Here is a 26,445-nt window from a genome sequence, read left to right on the forward strand (position 1 = left end):
TCTATGAGGCTGCTCTCAGGGTAGAGACAGACATTCCAAGGAAGAACAGGAAAGGAAATCCTGCCAATGTACAGTCCCTGAGGTGGAAGTTGGTTCCCAGTTCTTACTGAAGAAATGGTATACTCATTTAATTAGACTGCAAAAATGTGACAGTGAAGTTGAAATGTAGAAATCATTTATATTCTTTATGGGTAAAAGTATTTAAAGGTATCAGTATAATATATTTATTTCACATAACAAGAATTTAGTTAATTCCACAAAAGAAAGAGGATTTCTTACAAAGTCAGATCAGTACAACTACCTGACAATAAAGACACCCTGATGAGTAACATTAGCCTTATTAGGAAATGACAATGGAAGCTGATAGTCACTCCATTCAGAAGTACAGATCAGGCAGATACAGTCCGCTTAATTCTCAGCTCTCTTCTTTGAGATATATCTATACCTCTTTAAAAAAAAAAAAAAAAAAAAAAAAGGGCTTTTTTTTTTTACTTTTATAACTTTCAGGCACAAAGTTGAAGATGAGGTTAGAAAAGTCAGAGATATTTAAGCAACAAAAATATTTAAAACAAAATTTAATTTCATAGCTCTCAAAAGAATATCATTTGGATAGCCAAATCAGAAAGCGATTCAAGGCCACCGCGTCTTCTGACCAAGTATTTGCCTCTATAATTCAATACTCAAATTAGTCTAAAATGTATAAATTCAACAGTGTAATAGAAATCTTATATCTGATTATTTAAAAAATCAAGACAAAAATAGTCTTGAAACATTTACATACCGCAGGTCCTGCTGGCCCCGGTGGTCCTTCAATAAGCATGCCCTACAGTTAAAAAAAGATAGAATCATTACTAGGGCAATGTAACCCCTAACCTCTTATCTAATTGGCTCTTAGAAAGCACCACATCATTACATTTTAAAAGGTAAATTATCTGTTCCTACATATAAAACAATTACAAGCATTTTTGCACGGGGAAGGGAGGAAATTAAAAATGATAGAAGACATAATCCCTGTCCTGAGAAAATCTGTGAACTAATTAGCAAGGAAATAAATATTCAGATAAGTAATATTACAAAGAGAATATGCTAAGTGCTCCCCAAAAGGGCAAAGACATTTAACCAAGTTTTCCCTAGCACCCAGAATAATGCCGGGCACAAAGCAAGAACCTGATAAATATTTGCTGTGTGAATGAAAGGATGGAAGAAAGTGGCACCTAAGCACTTTAACTCAGGGAAAGGGGAGAAAAGTCCATGTTAAAGAACTGGACATAGGGCTTCCCTGGTGGCGCAGTGGTTGAGAATCCGCCTGCGGATGCCTGGGACACGGGTTTGTGCCCCGGTCCGGGAAGATCCCACATGCCGTGGAGCGGCTGGGCCCGTGAGCCATGGTCGCTGAGCCTGCGCGTCCGGAGCCTGTGCTCCGCAACGGGAGAGGCCACGGCAGTGAGAGGCCCGCGTACCACAAAAAAATAAAAATAAAAAAAATTAAAAAAAAAAAGAACTGGACATAAATATAAGTTCTTAAAAAGACAAGAGAATAGAATACTATTTCAGGATAAGAACCCAATTCTAGAAAGTTAATGATTCTACTGCTGAAAACTGTCTTGTCATTTAAAAAGTTGGTTGTAAATTTTCATAACAAGGACAAATTTATTCTGAAAAAATATTTTTAAAGACTTTGGTAAGCATATGATGTGCTTTCTCAGATTTTGGAGTAATAAACAGACAACAATGTTCTTAGAGATGCAACTTTTAAAATTTTTATCTCCTCCATCTTTTATAAAAATTTTATGTCCTTGTAGTTCCTGAAATGATTTTCATTAGCTTGAGGCAAATATTTAAACATACTTCCTTTAGTTCTAATGCAAGACTTTTCCCAAATTGCTGATTAGGAAGAACAACAGTAAAATTGACTTCCAGTAAGAATTTGCTTCTTACCAATATCTTGAGTGGTAGTAACATTAATATAAATCTTCAAATCACTTTTGAAGTGATTTGAAGATTTTTTCCAATGGAAGAAAAGGAAGCAAATTTTAAAAAGAACATTTTCATATTATTACATGATGTGATTTGAATATGAAACAAATAAGTACTATGTCAAATAATATATTTCTAATAATGTTAAGTTATAGAAATTAGAGGAGAAAATCACTGGACTGGAAAACAGAAGAGGTAAAGTCTGGTCATACCTCAACCACCAAACATTTGAACCCTTTAGGTCTTAGGTTTCTTAGTTTTAAAATGAGAGAATTAGATTAAAACATTGTCGGCTAGTTTCAAATTCCAAAATTCTGTATCTCTATATTTTTGGGGTTTATTGAAATTCTACTTGCCAGAACTGGCCTTACTAACTCATTACTTGTGGCATGAAAAACATTCGGACATTAGAATTTTCAATGGTACTATGACAGCGTATTCATACCAGTACTTACAGGTTCAACTACTGCTGGTTCTCCTTTCTGTCCTTTTTCTCCGTATGCACCATGGCCATTTATCTGTTGAGTGAAAAATTCAAGCAGCCTGTCTTTAAGTAAATAAGGCCATTTAAGTATTTTTAAAAGGTCATTTAATCATCTAAGTGCATTTAAAACAATCTATTAAAATGTGTTTTTTAACACAGAAACCTGTTAAAGTTTTAAATACTGAAAATATACAAAGGGAAACACAATGAACATTAATGCTAAATCTTGAATGAGATTGAACAATTGTTTCTTAAAGACATATTATAAAAAGATAAAGATTATCTGTCGACCTCATTATTATCCCAAGGTACTAAGCAAAAAGTGTCATCAAATTAAATTCAATAAAATAGAGGTGGAGGAAGAAATGGGTGAAGGGGTTCAAAAGGTTAAATAATAATAATTATAATGATAAAATGTTAATTAATATGGTGCATTCCTAAGCATCACCAGAAAAGAAAAATAAATAAAACAGTCTAAAAATTAGAAAATAGTCTTAGTACCCAGAATGACAATGACTGTAATTTAATATTATCATGCCAAGAAAACTTGGATACAACTCTATTAAAGATTATTCTTTCAAATGAAGACTCCAGTAGTGTGGCCTGAGATACAACTGCTGAAGATCCCCATGAGGAAGAATCTATCAAGGTGACCTAGTAGTGATAAATATTCATAATTTATATAAGAACATAACCTACATTTTAAACCTGAAAAGACATCACGATGAACACGAAAATACTCCAGAAATAAGACATACAATGACACAGAGCAGAATACTGACTTACACTTGTTTCTGTGATATCTGTTTCTGCTGGAACACCTGGACCAAATTCTTCATTAGTGGGGCTTGTTGGTTTATCTTCATATTCTTTATATTCATAAAAATCATATTCGCCTAAATCTCCATCTACCAGAAGTTCAGAGTCCCTGCCGTCTATTTCTTTGTTTTCATATAGCATATCCTCAGAATTTTTCCTCTGGGAATCATAATCCTCTCCAGTTAGATATTCTTCAGTAAATACTTCTTCAACCGGATTTGGCTATTAATTTAAGTCGCAAGGAATTGGAGAACATGAAGTTTACTGTTAGTAAAGCAAGGTAAGCATTTGCAATTACAGTTTGATGGAATGTGACAGGAAGTGGTCTGAATACTACTCAAGCAAGTCTGAAAGCTGGGAAAAACAGCCTTTCAGCATTATTGAAAGAAATATTTTTGTACATTAGTATGTACAAGGAAATATTGCTTTCAAAGAACTTTTGCCAATAAACTGCAAATATTCACATAGAATCAACATGTGTATTTGCTTGTTCCATTGGAAAAAACTTGTTATGTACTTTGGTATTTACTTTATAGTTTGACTTGAATAATATATATATGTATATATAGAAAATATATAGTTAAAGTTTTGCTTAATTTTCAAATCTCACAGAACCTCACAATGAAATATAATTGCTACCAGAAAAGCCATGTAAATTTGACTCTCAATCCGAAAAATAAAATATTAATGCCAATACTGAGAGTTATCATTGCAATATTTATGCAGAGTATCTAGAATGTAGGGAAGTATTATATCACCAAAGAGTTCTTTACAGCAAATGAAATATAAAATATAGTCCTCAGAATTTAATACAATAGACTATATCACTGTGTAGTCTCATAAAGAGTATGAGATTATTCACTTAAAAGTAAAAATTATATCAAAAACACTATCTCAGAGATATAGAAAAATAAAGCTAGTATAATTTCTTTTTTTCATAAATAATTCTCATTAATAGCATAAATCTGAATGATATTTATTAGGTAATTTTGGGCCATATGATTCTGATGAGGTTCAAATTAAATAATTTATCTTGCTACTTTTGAATTTCATAAATAACTTGTTTGATATAACATAGTGAATCAAGATGATAGAACAATATTGAATAATAAGTAGTGTTACATAAAGTCATGTGAATGAAAAACATGGCTAAATGATTAATTTAGTGATTGTTAACTAAAAATAAAATGTCCAATAACCATAATATTTTTGTATTTTTAAACAATGAGTATATACTATCATTAGGGGGTGCATACCATCTGGGATCAGAATATTACTATGTTCATAGATCTGAGCAAAAGATGAATGAATTTGGGTATATAAATAAACATCTTGAATCAAGATAACCATTTTTGGAAAATGATTATTTTGGACTAGATGAAATTTGAAATCAGTTCTTACCCTAAAATGTTATTATTCTAAATTATGTGTTTGCATGTAAAGTCTCACTGAGTTAATTTGCCTCACTGGGACACATGTTATATAAATTTTTAATAATTAAAATGGTTCAGGTATTCCTCATACCAGGTGTGACAGGAATTTAACAGTTAAACTGAATTGTATACTTATTTTTTCATAATCAGAATATATGCATAGTATGAAATTCAGGAAGATTGTTCTATTTGTACCTGTATGTACTTAAACATTTTCATAGAAAAGGACTGGAAAAGGTTAAGATATAATATTTTAACTATAATTAAGTTTGAAAATGTAAATAGTCATTAAAACCAACTAAGACTATATTTTCTCAAAATATTTGTGTCATAAAAATGCATGATTATTGGTCAGATGGAGTAAATTCTAATTGTATCATTTGATGATACAGTTGTTACTTTAGAGGATTCTCCTCCTCACAGAAGGGTCATGTTGTGAATACCCTTAATCACAACATTTTGAGAAGCTTGCTCAATCCCAGGAGGATTCAAGAAAATGATAGCAGCCAATTCAGTTTGTTCAATTTAGCATTTGCATGAAGCAAAGAGTCATGCAAAACCTGAATTGACATTAATTTTAAATGAACTGTTTTTAGTAATAGTGAGCCAATTCTACTGTTTCTCTTACCTCCGTAAAAGAATAAAAATGTCAAACTTTTCAGAGGTTATAGATTCTTCCAGAGTGAAATATACCAAGAAATATTACACATTTTAAAAATTTAATGCTGTCTATGAGCATTACCTCATTTGGTCCAGATACACGCCTAGGAGCTTCTGTTTGGTAACTTTCTGTTCCATAGTTGTATTCTTGAAAATCATCAACAATATTTGCCTAATGGTAAATTCAAAAGAAAAGCAATTAGTAAAAATGTAAGGTGATCCAAAATCTATGGAAATCATGATTTAACTGGAAATCATGATTTAACTGGGATATCGTATTAGCCAAATGAGTATTTATCTAGTTGGGTTAGGACAATGACTCATCATCAGAGATCTTCCAGCTTATCTAGGAGAGATCTTGATTGCTTTTTCTTTGCTACCTTTACCCCTAGCTTGGCTTTTGCTGCTGCTTGATAACTTTTCTTCTTCTTGGTTGCAAATTTTTCAGATTTAGGGGGTGTAAACTTTTTGGACTTTTTCTTTGAGTTAGTGGCCACTGTCTTCATCTTCATTTTGAAATTGAATTTCTTTTTCTGTAAAATGTGGTGAAAGATGGAATGGAAAACATAAATAAAATGAAAAGGGAAATAAAGAGCATGGATGAAAGGAAGGATAAGCAAAGCAAACCGGGCATCATTCCTTCAGGACATCTACTGTCAAATAAAAATCACAGTTATCAGGTCATAGAAATCAGATGAATGAAAGCCTTATGATAAGTTTGAGGAAAAGTGGACATAAGGAACCACAGGATGACAAACAGTAGGACACCATACACAAAGGCGCTACTTTGCTTTTACCTCAGTTTGTGCTATTGTCTCCTCAGTTACAGTGGGAGTCTCTGTTACACTTTCAGCCTCTTTATATTCTGCTTCCCCATACTCATAGTCATATTCCATTATATCCTCAGGTGCATACTACATCGCAAAGGAAAAAATATCAGGCAATTCTGTTAGTTGCAGGTAATGCTGTTAACAAAGGGGTAATCATGTTCTTAACTTTTACTAGTAAAAGTTAAGAGACAAGGAAATGCTTTTATTTAAATATTACTTCCTGTTACAAGAAGTAATACTGTCTTATACAGAGTATAATAACACAGTGACAAAGCAGGTTTTCTAAGAGCAGAATAGTGGTTAGGATTGTGAGGAAATTAAAAGTTTAGAATATTAATTCAAACTTTTAATTGTTGAATATTAATTCAAACATAACAATTACATACTTGGACATAGTTGTTAAACAGTCACGTTAATTTTGATTTGTAAAAATTGCTGCATAAGGCTCCTTTATCTTACAGCAATTTCAATGGGTACTTTTTTTTTTTCCATTGAACTACATGTTTAAAAATAAAAGTATGGGGCTTCCCTAGTGGCGCAGTGGTTGAGATTCCGCCTGCCGATGCAGGGGACGCGGGTTCGTGCCCCGGTCCGGGAAGATCCCACATGCCGCGGAGCGGCTGGGCCCGTGAGCCGTGGTCGCTGAGCCTGCGCGTCCGGAGCCTGTGCTCCGCAACGGGAGAGGCCACAACAGTGAGAGGCCCTCGTACCGCAAAAAATAATAAATAAATAAATAAATAAAAGTATGGAGAGTAGTCTTCCCAAGTATGAAACAATTTTCATATCTATTATAAGATGGAAAGGGGAGAGGAACGAAAGGGAACAGAGGAACATGAAATGAGTCTATATTTTGTTTGGAATACTGGAACCGAGGCAAAAATACAATCTAAAGTTTATTCAGAAATAACTAATTTTCTATAGACTTAAGATCAAAATGAGCACAGAATACTTGTGAACCATTAAAAGATTCAAAATTAAATCTGTTTATAATTAATACATTTCAGTTTTACAAATACTGCATTTTTTCTATTGAAAAAATAGCATAACATTTACATACCTTAAACCATGTAAATGTAACTAAAACTGAAAAATGGAATACTAGATTATTCTGTATTAAAAAAAAATTTAGGAGAAATAGGTATGTTTCTCAGTAGAGGGATGTGCAATACAATCATTAATATTGAATGATGAGGAAAATAACATGCTTGCTCACCTTCAGAGCCAAACACCTCTATCAAAATTTTAATTTTTAAACACCAACATAGGTACTGTGAAACATATATTAATTATTGGTTTTAATTAAAATAACTGTAAATCCATTAAGATCATATATAACAAAAGATATTAAGCAGCAAACTCAACAAGCTAAAACTCATATATATTTATATATTATTTATAATATATATTTATGTATAGGTATATATATATTTATGTATATACATACATATATACATATATTTATTATGTATAATACATAATGTGTGTATATATACATATATACCTATGTGTGTGTGTGTATATATATATATATATATATATATATATATATATATATATATATGCTAAAAGCAACCTATTTGAAATTCCCTAAGTATTATATTTGGTAACATTTTAATTATATCCCAACTGGAACTCTCTTGGTATTTTCAAATTGACAAAAAATCTCTTTTAATGTGCCAGAAAAATAATTCTTCACCACATGCCTTTTAGAGAACTGTGATCACTGTGCCTTCTAATTTAAAGCTCTATTAGATATAGCAATGCTAACGAGTGCAAATTTCACATGAGACATGTTCAAAACTGACCCCCTGGCAATATTGTATATCTGGCCCTTAATGAAATACCCCCACTAGAGGAAACTTTTCTAGATGGTTCAGCTGAAGGTCATATTGATATATAGAGACATACTTTCAGTGTTTATGATTGTCAAAACTTCAATTTGATTAAATTAATTGAGATTGATTCATAATTTTACCTATCCAGTAATAGTTTAATTATCATTGAATATACATTTCAAAGACTTTAACAAATCTTCATTCTAATAAGAATTTGAGTAGAATTTGTTAAAATAGAAGAATGCATATATAACTTTTTGAACATTTGTGTTTCTTCATGACTCTGCAAGCAAGATATAATGCCGACTATTTCTAGGAAAGGTAGAGTAAGTATTAATCAATAGCATCATTAAATAAATAAAACAAATACTGAATTTAGATACATATTAAAATAATTAATGGAAACTGAATATTGTCGAATGAATAATTTTTTCTATAGTTATAGTCACACATGTTGGAATAAGAAATAGTGTATTTATATAATTACTAGCTGGCAGCTTGAAGTTACAACATGAAAAAAGATTAGCCAGGCTAATTTATGCTTTAGAATTTTAAAATTAAGCAGACTTTTCAGAATCATATACATCTATAATGAATTGTAAAAACATAAGACAATATATAAAGGCATGAAGGACTGTAAAAATGGACAATTTAAATGCATCTTAAATGAAGCCTGGTATTCAAAACAGCCAATTACCTTTACTATCTTTATATCATGGTTTTTTTTCCTTATAGGAGGAAACCTTTTCCAACCTCCATAATTCTCTCCTCTATTTAAACTTTTCCCACATGGAGATAAACCAGACTAGCTGTGGTCATGGAATAATGAAGGCAGTAACATGCTTAGGCACTAAAGCACATCTTTTTCTTAGAGCCACTCAGGAGTCAGTGAAAAGAATCACTGCTTCTCTTCTTATTTCTTTATCTAAACAACATGCCCCTTCTGGTGGGTATTTGATATACTTAGGACTTTGCTGGTCTACACGAAGCTTTACAACCTATTTTTGGAGATGATTCTCCCTTCTTGCTATGGAATTTGGGGGTGTCTCAAAGACAGGTAAAGAAGAGAGAACTACTTGTAATCAATCAGATGCATATATGCAAAAAGATGTGCAGTGATGGAAAGATTTCACCTATGATCTCTGAGTTGCCTAGCATAAGTTATAGTATGTGAGGAGAAAGGGTCTTCTTCTAGAAATGTCAAGTCTGTTCTTATTCAGTTTGTTAGAAAAATAGTGGCATAAGTAAATACCTGAATATCTTTGAGAACTAGAATATATGATAAATATTGAGTGCAAAAAATATTAAGGTAAGAAATTTCTTTATAAAATATTGTTTTTCCCTTGCTTCTTCTTCTCTTTCCATCCTTTATATATATATATTTAAAAAGAACATCAACTGCCTAGTATATAAAGGGCATTGTAGTCTGTGTAGCACATTAAGAAAGAACCATATGTAGATTTAACACCTAATTTCTTATTAAGATATAAGGATAATTTAACACAATGGTTTAATACAAAACCATCATAATTTTAATATTAGTTACTTTGCTATATAAATGGTATTGTGGAGTTTCACATAGAATAACAGTTTGATATTATCACTATGTTTAAATCTATCTTCATTTTACATTTCACTCTATGATGATGATGTGATACTGTGCCAAACACATAAAAAATGTAATTTTAACAATGAATTAAGATATGTTATTTAGAGGATATGAACTATACAAAATCACAAGTTGAATAAAACACATTTGAGTTAATTTATAAAATAAATTGACATATTTATTAATCCAAATCAGAATAATAAATATGCAATTTTACAAATTTATTAATTGTAAATTAAGCAATATAAAGTACAACATATATGTTTGATGCTCTATTTTGTACTATATGTTCTTTATTCACTGGTAACATTGCCTTCCTATTTTGTATAAGTAAAACATCTGTAGTACAATTATTAAAATGCATATTTGTAATATAATGATGTATTAATGGCTATGGTTCCAAAAGTAATATAAGGATGGCTTACTAATTCTGTTAACCAGGTGTTTTTCATACTAGTATATAATAGTTATCTTATTATTGAAGTATCAATGTAATTTAGTACTGGGGGGAAAAGTGAGAGCTGATTCCTCAAAAAAACTTTTCATTGTGACCTACTCAACATAGAAACTGTAAGAAATACTATTATTGCATCACCCAACCAGATTTTCATGGAGCTTTTATTATAGCAGCATGCTCTTTTCCTTATCAGTTGCTTCTAGTAAAAGCAAGTTTGATTTATCAACAGAATGTTAAATTTATGAATCAACAACTAAGGTCAAAAAGGGAAAGTCTACTTTTAAATGAATTTAAGACAAAAATGGTTAAAAATATTATTTTGCTTTAAAATAACTCTGCTTACCTGATGTAATAGCATTAAAACATGGGAATAAAACACCTCAAGGTGATATAATAAGAATGCATACCTTCATTCTTCCAAAAATCAGAGCCATATCTGTTACTAAAAAGAACAAGACTTATCTTTCTTAAAGCAAGAGCAAAATAAATCTCACCCATCTTGAACACGCATACTAAATATTATAAATTTTAATATTGAATCACCACATAATCTCTAAGATATAAAAACACTAAAGCCTGATGGATATTTTACCTAATCTCTTGGAATTCACAGACTGTTTTAATAAATCATGAGGAAATAAAAAGAATGAAGCACTTGAGAACTGTGAAAGAAGCAAACACAAATATCCAAGTAATTTCTCTTTTTTCTCTCATATTTGCTTTCCTGTTAGCTTCTTAAGACTTTACCCTGTTTTAAAAAAACATTAATATTAAGTCATGGAAAAGATCAGTGCAACAGAATTCACTATCATACCTTAAAAAGGAAAGTAATGTCAAAAAATATATTTCAAGCACTTAAATGGTAAAATCCAAATTGAATTCGCATGCAGAAATAACAGTAAATTAAAAGATAAGATCCTAACCTATTCTAAATAGTAGAACTCAAAAGATGGTATCTAATAGTATTTTAATAGTCAAGAAGAAAGCTATTTGAGTTATTTTCAAACATAAGGACAGTCTTTATGTGTTTAAACTTCCACCCTCACCTTCTAAAATTAAGAACTCTTCACGTTGAGAAAAAAATTAAAATATAGTTTTGCTGCTAACTAAAGACTCAATTCCTTCCAGTATTTGCTTTATAATTTCCAGAAAATTCACATTAAAGAATTTAACCTAAAAATCTGCATAAAGCATACACTGTACTATATTTTTTTGTTTTTTGGGATATTCACGTCTGACAAAATTGCTATGGCTAACTTAAATGTACTTATTTTTGGTCTGAGAGAGAATACAGTCAAATTTCATTATGGTGAATTTTCTTGCAAAAATAGCCTGGAAGAATGGTTTCACACCCTAGTTTCAAATAAAGTGACATAATATTAATCAAAGAATATGAATATTTAGTTACAGCAATCAGTTCATAATGCTTTTCATTTCATTGCTCTCTGTATCAAATCTTATGCAAGAAAAAGAAAACTTACATATCAATGTAGCATAGCCTTACAGAAATGGAAAAAAAAAATCCCTCTAAATATTCAACACAGCCTGACAACTTTAAGATAGCACTAAAGTCCCTTTCTCATCTGCATGAATTACCAAAAGCCTGGGGATATGGCAAGTACACCAGAAAATAGTCACCCTTGTCTTGAGGCTGTTTTAATTACTGAAATGCTAAGGACAAAATATATCTTTGAGAAATTATCTTTTTTCTCATCTCCCCCCAAATAAAATATGCTCCTCTACACAGTATATGTGAAGTATCTGTATTTTTATGAAATTATGTAACAAAATACTTAAGATGGAAACAAACACCAAAATCTTCTTCAAATCACATATTCTTAGAAATATTAAAACACTATAAATACAAGGTAAAGTTTAATTAAAAGTGAATAAATGGAGGTGAGCCTGAAAACTGCAAACCTATGTCCTTAGCATTGGAATGAGAAAACCTGCCCTTGATCTTACGGTCCTCACCTCATCGATCTGGGGTTCCTGAGCCTGAGCAGCCTTGGATGCTGAGGAATCACAGTCTGGACTGTAATGCTCACAGTAGTCATACGCTGCTTTGGGGTCACCTATGATCAAGAACTGCTGGATGTCCCCCTGCCAAGAAACAAACATGGTTATGTAATCAGCATATTTGAATACACATATATCCAGAGCAAGATTTATCCAAGACACAGTGTAATTCACCTTTAAATATGAGAAGAAATCGCTTACATTTCAATGTTAAAAACAGTCCTATAGGAATGAGAGAGAAATTCACACCTGTTTAACAAATCAGATCTTCTGCTATATTGTGGTTCAGAGAATCTATAGTATATTCATCTGTTTGCTAAAACTTGATTTTACTGCATTCACAGTTTACTCTGTGTGGAACAAGACAAATGAATTGTGAATAATAAGCTGATAAAAAAGTAAATAAGATTTTTAAAACTATAAATATATAAAACGGTAATGTATTTCCAATATTAAATAATGGAAGAGTTCGATTGAATTATTTTTTCAACAAGTTTATACAAGAATTTTTAAATGAAAATATAGATGCAACTATTGAGTTCTGTTAGGGGACTGAATATCAAAAGAAATTTCTACTTACAAATATGAATGAGAAATGCAGAGACCAGAAAAATCCAAATTAAAAAGCATGAGTTTGGCATATTTTTGTTAAAAATGGAGCATCTAAGCATACATCAAACTCACCTATTTAGAAATCTGAATAATTTTAATAAAAATAAACATTAGAAATAATTAATACAGTTATCCAAAGAGTTTTAGTTCCAGGAGGTTCTGGAAACTGTGTAAACAAGAGGAAGATCAAATATTTTGCTCTCAAACCCATCTGAATATTTCCACATGGGTCTAATTTGACATGAAACTAGTTTGATATTAATCTATGGGTCATGACCATATTAATTCAGAATTATATTCAGGCCTAGAAGAATGTCTGGGTTAATATCCATTTGACTTGGTGATTCAAGTCCCTGTAAGTCTGAGCCCATGAGTCTGATTCACAGAACTCCTGATATCATTCTGAATAATTTCAAAGTTATTTCAGCTTTCTCTACCTCTGATTAACATAAGCTATTTAGAGCCTAATGAAAATTTTAGAAGTCTCTAACATTGAGTTAGAGAGCAGGAAATAATTCATAGCACTTTTATACCACAATATTCATTTATTCATCAACAAATATGGATTGAGAAAGTACTATAGACAAGACATTGAACATAGTATCACTGGAGATGGAAACATAAATTTGATGTAATCCTTGCCCTTGGAGAATACAATATAGTGGTTAAGATTTAAAACTGTAATAAAATGGAGAATAGAATTTATAACTTGAAAAGATATAAGCAGACTCTTGTGCAAAGTGCCAAGAAAAGAGTATAAATTATTTAGTTCTAGCTGGCAATCCTTTATTGAATACTGTGGTTACTATCTTTGGTGTGATAGTTATTTCTATTTACATTGCTCTTTCTTCTGTCTAAAAAGCACTGTATATTCTTACTCTTAAAATTAACATTTATGCTAATGGATCAGAAATCTATATTTTCATTCATATCACTTTACTGAGATATAATTTACATATAGAATTTATTCTTTTAAAGTGGACAATTCAGTGTTTCTTAGTTCATTCACAGAGTTTTCCATCCATCACCAATATCTAACTTCAGGAAATTGTCAACACCCCTAAAAGAAACACCATAACCAATGGCAGTTACACCTTATCTCTTCCTTTGCTAGCCCGTGGTAACCACTGGACATTTCATATAAATGGAATCATACATCATGAGGCCTTTTGTGACTAGCTTCTTTCATTTGTCATGTTTTCAAAGTTCATCCATGTTTTAACATGTATCAGTACTGCATTCCTTTTTTGAAATAACAACTTGCTGTATGAACCTACTATTGAATACATTTTATCTAGTCAGCTGTTACTAGCTATTTGAGTTGTCTCAACTTAGTAGATATTTTGCTATTTGTTTCTTATATGTCATTCCTTTTTTGTTACTCTCTTATTTTGTGCTATCTTCTTTTGTGCTAAATAGATATTTACTAGTGAACAATTTTTTTTTTTTTTTTTTGCGGTACTCGGGCCTCTCACTGTTGTGGCCTCTCCCATTGTGGAGCACAGGCTCCGGATGTGCAGGCTCAGTGGCCATGGCTCATGGGCCTAGCCGCTCCACGGCATGTGGGATCTTCCCGGACCGGGGCATGAACCTGTGTCCCCTGCATCAGCAGGCAGACTCTCAACCACTGCGCCACCAGGGAAACCCCAACTAGTGAACAATTTTAATGATTTTGTTTCTTTTACTATATTTTAGAGAGTTTTTGTTTTAGTGATTACCCTGAGGATTATAATTATCTTAATTTATAACATTTTTCAGATTAATATCAACTTAATATCAGCACTATGCAAAAATTTGTTTCTGTATAACTCTATTCCCTTTTCCCCTGCTTTGTAATATTATAGTTATACAAATTACATCTTTATACAATGTAAGCCATCAACCTAGTTCTATAAATTTTGCTTTATGCAATTGTATTTTAAAACAGATAAGAGAAGGAAAGTGCTATAAACAACAACAAAAATTTGTACTGTTTTTATATATACTTATGTTAGTAATTTTACCAGTGTTCTTTAATTTCTCTGTGTGAATTTGAGTTACAGTCCGATGTCCTTTCATTTCAATCTAAAGGACTCCTTTTTATTTCTGGTAAGGCAGCTCTACTTTTGATACATTATTTGTTTTTCATAAAGCTGGGAATGTCAACTTCTTCTTTGTTTTTTGAAAGATAGTTTTGCAGGTTATAGCATTTTTCATTGACAGTCTTTTTCTTCCAGAACTTGGAATATGTCAACCACTGTTTTCTGGCCTCTATGAAATCTGACAAAAAATTAGCTGTTAATGAGAATCTCTTTTATGTTATGAGTCACTTTATTATTGATGCTTTGCAGATTCTTTCATTCTTTTGACTGATTATTATACTTTGCATGTGGATTTCTACAAGTTTATCTTGCAGTTTCTTGAGATTCTCAGATATATAGATTAATGTGTTTCATCAAAATTGGGAAGGTTTTGGTAATTATTTTTTGGAATATGCTTTGTACCTCCTTCCTCTCCACTCTTTTTGGGACTCATTATTATGTCTATGTTGCTATGCTTGATGGTGTCCCACAGGTCTTTGATGCTCTATAAACTTTTTGCAAGTTTATTCATTCTTTTCTTCATACTGAGTAATCTCAATTGATTTTCAACTCCCGATCTATTTTGTTCTTTTTAAAGACATTCTATCTTTATTTATCTCTATTTGATAAGGCTTCATTCTCAAACTTTCATGTAGTTGTTAAGCTGTGGCTTCCTTTAGTTGTTTTTTTTTTTTTTTTTTAACATACTCATAATTGCTGATTTAAAGTCTTTGTCTGGTAAGTCCAATGTCTGCATGTCTTCAAGGATAGTTCCTATAGATTTGTTTTTCCTTTGTATGGGACATAATTTCCTGATTCTTTGCCTGTCTCATAATTTTTTGTTGACAGCTGCACATTTTAAATGTCACCTGTGGAGATTGGATTCCATTGCCCCCTCCCCTCAATGCTTGTTGTTATTTTGTTTGTGGTTGTTTTTGCTGCTTGTCTGGTGACCTTTTGAAGTAATTATATAAGTCAATTTTCTTTGTTTCCTGTGTCCACTGAGGTCTCTGCTCAGTTAAGTTAGTGATGAGCAAATGATTGGACAGAGAATTCCTTAAAAATCTCTCACTATTTGCCAAGAGACTTTGAGTGTTTATTTGTGTGTGAGCATGCCTATAATATTCCAACAGTTTACAACTCTGCCTTAGATCTCATTTCTTGCTATGCAGATCCTCCAGGTCAGTAATATTTGAGATATTAGGGTCTCTTCAGGTATTTCTTGGACAGGCACACAGGCCTCCTAGATCTCCAAGAGTATATTGAAGTTCCTCAGTGACTTTTATAGACATCTCATTTCCAAACTTTTTCTTTTTAGTGTCTTTGTCTGATCCTTGTTTGCTCAATATCCTAACAGTTAAATGAACACTGCCAACTACTTGCTAAAGATCTGCATCTAGAATGTCTCATTAGTAACAGAGAAATGATTAAAATTAAAATGTCAAAACACACATCTGCCAATAAAAATTTCATTGACATAATATATTACAATGTTTAGTAATCCTTGAGATAAATTTTGTTGAATTCAGAAATTTCTCTACAATCAGATTTAGCTAGATTTCTTCAGTTATTTAGTCATTTCATTCAATCATTCATTCAAAAAGTGCTTTGAAAGTGCATGTAACATGTTAATATGTTCAGATAACACCCAAATAAGGAAACACCTACTTTATTTCCCAGTAAAACATGAAAATAAAGCAGAATCAGCAAATACCCATTCACAAAATATATGGCTTATAATGGTCATACTATTATTAGTGTTTCCAACATCAAACTTATTTATTTTTATATGTTATGAGGCAGTACAACCAAACAAATTAGATTGTTTCTGAGTTTTTTTAAAATTCTTTTTTGTAAATAGCTAGAATAGACTCTAATAGCTTATGCCTACTGATTTTAAACATTCTCACAGCAAATGAATATAAATTCTTAAAATTTATTGATAACATTTCTCAAACACTAACTTATGAGTCTAAAACACTGAGTAGCCACAATTGAATTATTATAAATGAGTAACAACTAGTAACAGAGAAATTTGAATATTCTTCATTCTATTGTTTTAAAAAAAGGCATCATTCAGTACCTCTTGTGTACTGTCATCACTGAGGGTTTCAATCAGAAATTCTGATTCTTGAATCCCAGCCTTGCCATTAATTACTTGGAATTATGCAAGTCACTCACCCAAATTCATCATTTGTAAAATGAATGCACTTAGAGATCATATCTAAGGTCCTTTTCAGAACTAAAAATTATGGAGTTCCACACTTAACTTATAGATAACATAATAAACCAAATGATGCTTTTGCTGAAATACAAAAAATTGCCTATCTTATTACATATAGTATTTTTAATAGTATATTTTTTAGAAGAATACTGATTTCCTGAGTACTTAACTGTTCTAATCAAGGCACTTCACTTCATTAAATGGAATCCTGCCAACCTTTCCACAATAAATTCTTTTTTCAGGTGTTTGATATTCAGCCATTAAATACAGTACTACTGGAAAGAAACTGGAAAATTATGTTAAAAACCTACAGTACTATTTTCCCCAGAAGGCATTTTATAGTGTTTTATGTTAATCATATGACATGTTATGAGACAGTCTGTAGACAAACAAAAGCATCCTGACAGCTTGAATGAACTATAAATATTTAGATTCAACAGTCATAAAAATTTCTACAGCTGGAAAAGGGTGAAGTTACCAAGTAAAGTTGGCATCTGCCATACACAACGTATTAAAAAGACATCCTCCTCCTCTAACGCTCTACAAAGCCAAAATTAAAGTAGAGCTGACACAATTACCTTGCTATTTACAGCTCTGTCAACTAGGTCTATACTATAGTATTTTTCTATAGACAGAATGAGTCTAGAGGAGGGAAGCAAAACAAATGCAAGAAAACTGAACAGAAACTATATATAAAGATGAGGTTCTTCTGAATGTCACTGCATTGCAAAAGGATCCAGCCACATTTTTATCAAGACCAATTATATAAGTAATAGCATATCCTCCTCTCAAAACTAAAATATAATGCACATATTCTAATAATTTTTGTTTGTTATTTTTGTTTGTATATGCATATATATAGTAACTCTCTATAAGGCCTAGCTATTTCCTTTTTCTGTGCTATGAATGTAATTACATTATAATTCAGGAAATACACAAGTTAATACACATTTAGCTTTTTTGCATGCACAAGAAATCACATTTGTTGAAAAAGTGTTGTACAAGAAATTGGTATAATGTCAAAGGTCACATGTCCATATGTCAATGTTAAGTGTCTGAATTTTCAGATTCAATTCCTCATCCTATGAAGTCAACCAATGCTTGGTTGAAGTCAGTTCCCAGCCTGAGAATCCACTGAACTATACAGCAACAGCAGCTGATTCCTGAGAATGAGCAATGAAAAACCGGGTTTTGATCAGCTGTTATGTGCAATTCCATTTGATTGAATAAGGTAACCTGTGAATGAATTATGTGCTTGAAGCATAATAAGATCCCAAGAATGACAGAGGAAATTCAGACATAACCAAAACAGCTAAAGCAGAGGCTGGATCAATATACAACTATAATTGTTCAAATAAACTGCTTTTAAACAGCTTATTTATAACCAGTCTCTCTAATATCAACCTGGCAACTAGTAACTCTATAATCCTATAAGGCTTTTAATTCCACTATGAATCTTGGAAAGTTTAAACTTTTAATATTAAAACTTGGGTATTAGTTATATTCTAGGAGAATAACTTACTTTTGGTAATATTTGGAAAAGAAGACTCCAAGTATTTATTGACTATGTGTCTCACTGAATTTCAAAGCTTTCTAGAGTTAGAAATTTCATCTCCCCTAAACCTGTTGTAAATCACATGCTGCAATTGCATTCTATAAGATCAGCTAGCCTCCAAATTTCCCAAAGCACATTCTTACCTCCATTAACTTTAACATGCAGGTATCTCAACAGGAATGAATGCTTTTATAAAATGCTTCTTGTTAAAATCTTGAATGTATGTTATAAGTAAATAGGAGTTAGGTTGATGAAGAAGATGGAGAGGGAAATAGTATTAAACAGGAAAACATCTGAAACAGAACTCTGGATGCATGAAACTGACAAAGTTGGAAAAGTACATATAGTGCTGTATAGTTGGAGGGAAGGCCTTATATGGTGATAATGAGCAGTGAGGGTTGAGGGATGAAAGAGATAAAGTAGAAGAAAAAAAAAGAACCAAGCAAGGAACCAATCTGAGAAAAGCTTTGTGTGTGAACTGAATTCTAAAAGTTACAGAATATCATTCAAGGACTTGGAACCATGGAGCAAATTGATCAATGACATATTTTAACAAAATCGCTATGACTACATAGGGAAGGATGATTTGAAAGCAGCTACTTTGGAAGCATGAGACTCTTGCTTAGGAATCCATCGCAGTTAAGCATTGGGAAATTTAACTCAGCAATAGCAGGAATGGAATAGATGATACATAGAGTTTATTAGAGAAAAACGTGTGGGATTTGGGAACTGACTAGGTAATGATGATGGAGTGGGATGGGAATGGCAAGAAGAGAGGGAGGAAGTGCATTAAGAAGAGTGGAAGGTAGTTCTGTAGTTTCTGGTATGAGCAAGGGTAAGATGGAAAAGCAATTTACTCAGTTGAGAAACAATAAAAATGAAAAATTGGGGATCAATCTTTTAAGTCTATGAAGTGAAATGATAATTAATGATTGTTTCTAGAAAAAGTTTTGTCTTTTTCTTTTTAAGAAACTTGCCTTTGTTTACTTTTGAATTGTACTCCTCTACGTGCCACCTGTCAGGTTATATCGCTGAGGCCAAACCAAGTTATAAGCATCAATAAGAATCAGCAGAAAGTTTCCCTTTAGCTGGACAGCCCATACCTCTTTCTGTAGCAATTTATACCCATTTTTTCACTGATAATCAAAGACAAATGAACTTGTCTAGACTTAGTGTTATGGGATGACCTGTGTCTCCCAAATTCATATGTTTAAGTTCTTAGCCTCAGAATCTCACTATATTTGGAGATGGGACCTATAAAGACAGAATTAAGATTAAATGAAATCTTTATGGTGGGTCCTAATCCAATATGACTGGTCTTCTTATAAGAAGAGGAGATTAGGACACAGACATCACAATGTGAAGGTCATGTGAAGACACAAGGAGAAGTTGACTATCTACAAGCCAAGGTGAAAGGCCTCAAAAGAAATCAACCTTGCTAACATCTTGCTCTCAGACTTCAAGCATCTGGAACTGTGAAAATATTAATTTCTTTTGTTTAAGACATAGTGTGTGGTATTTGGTTATGGCAGCCCTAGAAAACAGACTGATAAACACTAGTTAGTTTTTATTTATATCTTGCAAGTAATATCTTTATAGCAGAATAAAGAAGAGCACTTCAAAACAAGTATTTTTGTTTGTTTGTAACATGGGTAATCTCTAACTATGTCCAGGGACTGGTATTAAATAGATGCTGTGGAAATATTGACTAATTTAATTTGGCAAGCAGCTGGAACTCAGGGTAATCACAGGTTATCATACACCCGACAGTATCATCATGTGTAAATATCCCTCAGGCATTAGAGGTAATAGAAAGTAAGAGTGATAAATAAATATTTGTCTCCAAGTATAAATAAAGAATTTGAAGGGAACAAGTTTTTAAGTAAACTTACCAGAGTTTTAAAGATCTTTATCAAATTAAATTATGCTAGAGGCCATAGTGAGTTTAAACAACCATTTATATGATTTTTTTAAAAATGCAATTTCATTACACTAGTAAAAAAGTTAGAACAATTCCTGGTTGTATCATTAACTCCATATTAATGAAATTATATCCTAATTCTACTTCATGTCAACAATGAAAAGAAAATAGGAATAGAAAAGTGTTTTATCATTTTTATATATAATATAAAAAATATATATATATAATCAGAATAATACATTTTTTGTATTCTATACTTCATTTTATCTATTCATAGTAATATAAATCAAAAGTAAAACAACATACTTGGTTCTTTCTTGATTTAAGAAAACACATGCAAAATTAAATTACAAATCATAAAAAATACTGAGATGATCCTCAGATTACAAAAAGACTCTTCATTTCAAATGTTTATTAAATAATGAACATTTAAAATATGAATAATCAAAATTTGATCTTCCTCCCAAAATAGTCATCTGATACTTTTAACAAACATCTGTTGTTCAAAATAATATAACTGAAGATAACATTTAAAATCTAAAAAGAGGATTTTAAAACAAAATGGAAATCATTTGGGACCTTATCTCTAAAAATTAACTTGAGAAAAAAACATTATTTGTATGAAAGAAAATATTATGTATCATTTAATATTTTAGACTTGTATTTTAACACCGACTCAAAGAAAAAATTCATATAAGTAATATCAGCATAAAGATCAAATATGACCTTTGCAAGCAGGTATGACTTTTGCTGCCTGTCACACAAAGTTAACTGCAGAATTTGACATTTACTTTATATTTCATAGCCTTGACAGTAAATTTTGAATTTATTTTAAAGTAATTATCATCTTTTGAATATGAAAAGAAGTGATAGACTCTTCATCATTTCCTAAAGAGTTTAACAGTTGAACTGGCACATTTACTCTTTTAACTCAAGCAAATAAACTGTTATCATTTCTTTTCACATATCTGTTTAGCATCATCATTTTTATTGCCTATTTTTATGTCTAGAGAAAATATCAGTGGATGAAAAGAAGTCATTGGTAGTAGCATTTTTATACATTTATTATTCTAGTTCTACATGCAATGATACTGTCCCAGAAGTAATAGGTCCTAGAAATAATATTTTAAAATACTTCCTTACTTCCTTATTTCTACTCTGTTGCACTCCTCTACTATAATAAATGATACATTTCTTTAGTGAATTGAAGTTTTATTAAATCAAAATTTGGCCATTTTGTGAAATATATAAGCCTAAGAGGATTTTAAAAGTATGCATATACATTATAAAGTAATTGATATACCTTTTACTCTTTTTTAATTTTGAAAAAAATGTTTTTTTAGTACCAATGTGAAAACTTCTTTGCTCACTACAGAATGTAGTCAAACTGTATATATGTCTACTGAACAGTGAAAGATGGGGGTCATGCTCTCAAATTTGAAAGCCAGAATTCCCTATTGAAATGCGAGTATTTGCAAAGAACTATACTTTTGAAGGAAAAAAAAAAGCAAACCTGTTACACAGCATTCCTGATTTCAGGAGGCACTTCAGGCCTTACAATTTTAAGACAAGCTACATTTTTCCCCCCCAAACAAAATATTTTCTTAAAAAAGAAAACAGCAGAAGTAACACATACTTTTATTAATAGGCACAGATATATTATAAATCAGATAATAAATGTATTTCTTCTATAACTTTTAGTGGTAACTTACACAGAAATTTGACAGCCAGATAACTTTCAGAATCCTTTCCCCTGGTTGTCTATCAATCAGTCATCTATCCATTTAGTCAACACATATTTATTGAGGCAAAGTAACATGCTGACACTATAGATAGGCAAAAGAAAAATAAAGAGGGAAATCAGACCCAGATCCTACTCTCAGATAGCATATAACCTGGTAAGGGAGATTAATTATACACAGACATGATATATAAGAAACATATTTCTTTAGTACTTACTATATTCCAATTATGAAAAAAAATAAATTGGGGTGGCAGGGGTGGGGTGATGACACAATTTTCATCTGGGAAAATCAAAGGAATAATCTGGAAGCACCTGGCATAAATGAGATAATTAATGAGAAAGTGTCTAGTTTTTCTTTTAAATATAAAGATACTTGGTATTCTTTGTTGGCTCCCAGAATCCTAATCATTGCTCTCTCTTACACTGTGCCTAAAGAATATGACCCCATAGCCCACATCATCAGACTGTCTTGCAGGTCAGTTTCCAGTACGGACAATGGAAGTGACCACCAAGAGTTAGGGGTTAGGAAGGTGCGAAGAGAAGGAGGTTGGGTAGTTTCGCCAGACACTTTCCTGTCCGTCACAGCAGTCTGGTACCTTGACCACTAGTGCCACTGTCAGAAAGCACTAGTGCAGGGCTCCAGCTTTCACTGTACTGCTATTTCTGCCCCTTGCCCATTTAACCCTTGGAAAGGTAACACTCCTTGCCAGGTAACTCTGCCCCCTTGTTCAAACCTCTGAAATCACCTGAGTAGAAATTCAGTTTCCTGCTGGAACCCACACTGAACTCACTCACAGAGAGTATGAGAAGTTAGAGAAAGACCCCATAGTTGAAGGCCCTAAAATAGTAATTGGCATCGGCCTTTTATATATATTATGTTTAAGGATTCAAATAATCAGTATGTATCACTTTCCAGGAAAGTACACTGTATCTACTAGAATACACACAGTTTATGGTCGGGGCTCCTCTTCTTCTTTTTTTTTTTTTTTTTTGGCCATGCCACACGGTTTGCAGGATCCCAGTTCCCTGACCTGGAACTGAACCCGGGCCATGGCAGTGAAAGCCTGGAATCCTAACCACTAGGCTATCAGGGAACTCCCAGGGGCTCCTCTTCTTAATAAGCCAATCTACATTATTCAGCTAAACTCACTGGAATATAAACTTCATGAGAGTAAGGACCTGTCTGTTTTGTTCTCCCAGGTTTCCACAATTCCTGGAATAGGCCTGCATGTAGTGAGTCTGTACTAAATGTTTGTTTGGTAAATAGATATCCAGGCAATTAATTTATTCACCATTATAAGACTCAATTTCAACAATTGCAAATTAAGAATACTATTATTTGTCTTGTATTTCCTATAGATTCTTTAAAAATTAATACCTACTTTAGCAATTTTTAAAGTGTAAGTGTACACAAACGTAAGGTATAATTATTATAGTACTTGAAGCCAATTAAAGGAGAACACACCTTGGAGCTTAAACTTCTAGATGTGTTTATAGACTGTAAAATTTAAGAAATGCTGCTGGAGAATACATTTTTATTCATTCCATAAATAAATTCCAAAAAAGTGGAGTTTCAGAAGACTTAAAGTCATTATTCTATAAGTAAAGCCCATAAGGAAAAAGTATAATAGAAGAGAAAGAAAAATACATTCAGATAAACAGTTTCCAGCATGTACCACTGTAAAAGCAATAGCTTAACAAAATTCTACAATGTTTCCATAAGATATTCCCTGGACACTAAAACTTCTGCTCACATTTGATATTAGAGCTTTGTTGAAAAGTATGGTGCGTCTTGGAAGAGGTTTTTGATTGTATATCCAGGAACAAGACTGACATTAAATCTTAAACATGGCATAAAATGCTCAAAAAAGTAGAGATTATCAGAAGATTAATTGAAAAAATATGCTTCTTGCCTACTAAGACTTCAGAATTTGCCAAGGCATTAACTCACATCATAGTTTTTTTTTTCAGACATTCTATACAGTTTATGATTCTTTCTCAACTATTTTGTGTGGAAAAGGAAAGCTGCCAAAATGCTTCAAATTTTAGTTTAATTGAAAAATGCATCAGAGATTGCATCTGAACTATAATTCAAAGGAAAAAATGAGAAAAACCACATAATCACAGACAGAACTGCTACCCACACAGTCCTTACATTTCACTGTGTCCCAAAACCAGCTTAAGAAATCAGTTTTAAGAAAATGAGTAGTGATCCTATGTTACTGAATGTACTACTAATTCAACAACTATTTACCAAGTATTACAAAAAATGCAATACTTTAAAACTTTAAAGTTGTATAAAACACTACCACAAAAAGGGCACATTTATCTTATACTTTCTAACAAACATTCCTACTGAAAGAGAACTATCAATGTAGCTCTATTCCACAAAAAAAAAAAATAATAAAAGAAAATGAGGAAGGAAAAAATGATTAGAAAAAAGGTAACAAATCTTTCTTCCTGCTTCCTTATTGGCCAAGATGATCTATACTCCTTGAATTAATAAGTGCTAGAAAGCATATTTATTTCATCCATTTAAAAAATATTTTCAGGCAGTGTTGTAGACACTACAGGTACAATACAAAGCTTCTGCTCTCTTGGAGCTTACATTCCAGAGAAGGAAAGAGAAAATAAGTAAAATATAGTATCAGAGTAATAGGTGCTGTAAAGAATATAAAGCAAAATAGGAGAGATTGTAGAAAGTAAGATACTATATTACAAACTGCGATCATGAAAGATTTTGCTGATAAAGGGACACTGAGACAGAGACAACTGAGGAACTAAGGAAGTAAGAAATTCAGAGAAATATCTAAGGAAAAGCCTTCCAGGCAGAAGGACGAGTGGATGCTCAGACCCCAAGGCTGGAACATGATTGATGTGTTCAAAACGGGATGCCCTGTGGATCAGAGGGAGTGAGGGGGTTAGGAATCATTGATGAAGTCAGAGGAAAGGGGCAGAGGGTGTGGATGAATCACTTAGGAGACTACGGAATATTGAATTCGAACTTTAACGTACTCTACTAAATGATATGAAAAGCCACCAGACAATTATAAACAAGGAAGTGACATTCTTTACTGACTCATTCATTCTTTCAGCCAGGTGCTATTTGACAGGAATATGCCTGCTAGTCTAGGCTTGCTGCTTAGAGAACAGACTAGCAGATGGGCAGACAGACACAGGGAGATCAATTAAAAGCCTCCTGCAATTTTCCAAGAAATAGATAACGCTAATAGTTATAATAATAAATTATACTTAACTGGCACTTACTGTATACCTGCCACTCTCTAAGAACTTTATATAGTCATATTGTAAACCAAAATGAACTAGGTCATGCCTTAAAAAAAACTACTTCCTAAAAATATATAAAATAATTTAAATAATTTATCACATCCTTATTCTACTTCTTTGAGCTAATAACAATTTCACACTACCTATGTTTTTACTATAAAGCTCAGAACTATATAGAAAGATGGTGAAATAAGGTTATTTGGTCCAGGATAATCCTATGGCCTTTTAAAGATTTATTAAAAGCACATAGTTCATCAATCGTAAAAAAGAGAACTAAAGACTTTTGAATTTAGCTAAAATTCCAAACAGTTCATGTTTTTAAGAAGGAAACATTGACTATTTAATACCCTATGTAAAGCGTAAAGTATTAAGTTCCTCTCTCCTTTAACCCCACATACCTAGTCAGCCCCTAAGACCTGTCAATTCTATCCCACATTAGCATTCTGAAGCAAGAACCTTCTCTCTATTTCTTGTCATGGCCTTGTCTCTACTGTAAGTAACCTTTTATTTGAACTAATGTTTCAACATAACAGTTTTGGTGTTTTTTTCCACCAGGTTCTTCTGATTCTAGACTAACTCCTTCACTGCCACAAAAAGAATTTTTAAAAAACAAATCTCAATGTTTAATTCCTCTACTTAAAGAAATTTCTTATGACCTATGGTTTAAAGTTCAACCCCCTCAGCATGGTATAAAATGCAGTCCAAAGACAGGCCCTAACTCATCCTACCAGATCATCTCCCAAATACCCCCAAAGCAAATTGCATTCTCAGATGTCCTGAGCTCATTCCAAACTTTCATCTTTTGCACAGGTGCCCTCATCTTTAAATACCCTTTTATTTTTCATTGTTTTGGATACAGTTATTTTCTCCCTTGAACATATCTGTATCTTTATTACGGGAAGAATCATATTTATTACA

The 26,445-nt window shown here is 32.1% G+C and overlaps 1 protein-coding gene across 1 annotated transcript in view; it reads right to left on the reverse strand.

Annotated features, from left to right (window-relative positions):
• COL11A1 (collagen type XI alpha 1 chain) overlaps nucleotides 1-26,445 on the reverse strand; it is a 199,301-nt gene that overhangs the window by 123,277 nt on the left and 49,579 nt on the right. The window contains exons 5-10 of the mRNA XM_059061934.2: nucleotides 12,079-12,207; nucleotides 6,171-6,287; nucleotides 5,456-5,545; nucleotides 3,248-3,502; nucleotides 2,433-2,495; nucleotides 782-823 (exon numbers count right to left, since the gene is read on the reverse strand). Coding sequence (XP_058917917.1) covers nucleotides 782-823; nucleotides 2,433-2,495; nucleotides 3,248-3,502; nucleotides 5,456-5,545; nucleotides 6,171-6,287; nucleotides 12,079-12,207 — 696 coding nt within the window. The remainder of the gene's footprint in view (nucleotides 1-781; nucleotides 824-2,432; nucleotides 2,496-3,247; nucleotides 3,503-5,455; nucleotides 5,546-6,170; nucleotides 6,288-12,078; nucleotides 12,208-26,445) is intronic.

This window comes from Kogia breviceps, chromosome 1 (assembly GCF_026419965.1).
Source record: "Kogia breviceps isolate mKogBre1 chromosome 1, mKogBre1 haplotype 1, whole genome shotgun sequence".
Taxonomy (NCBI): domain Eukaryota; kingdom Metazoa; phylum Chordata; class Mammalia; order Artiodactyla; family Physeteridae; genus Kogia; species Kogia breviceps.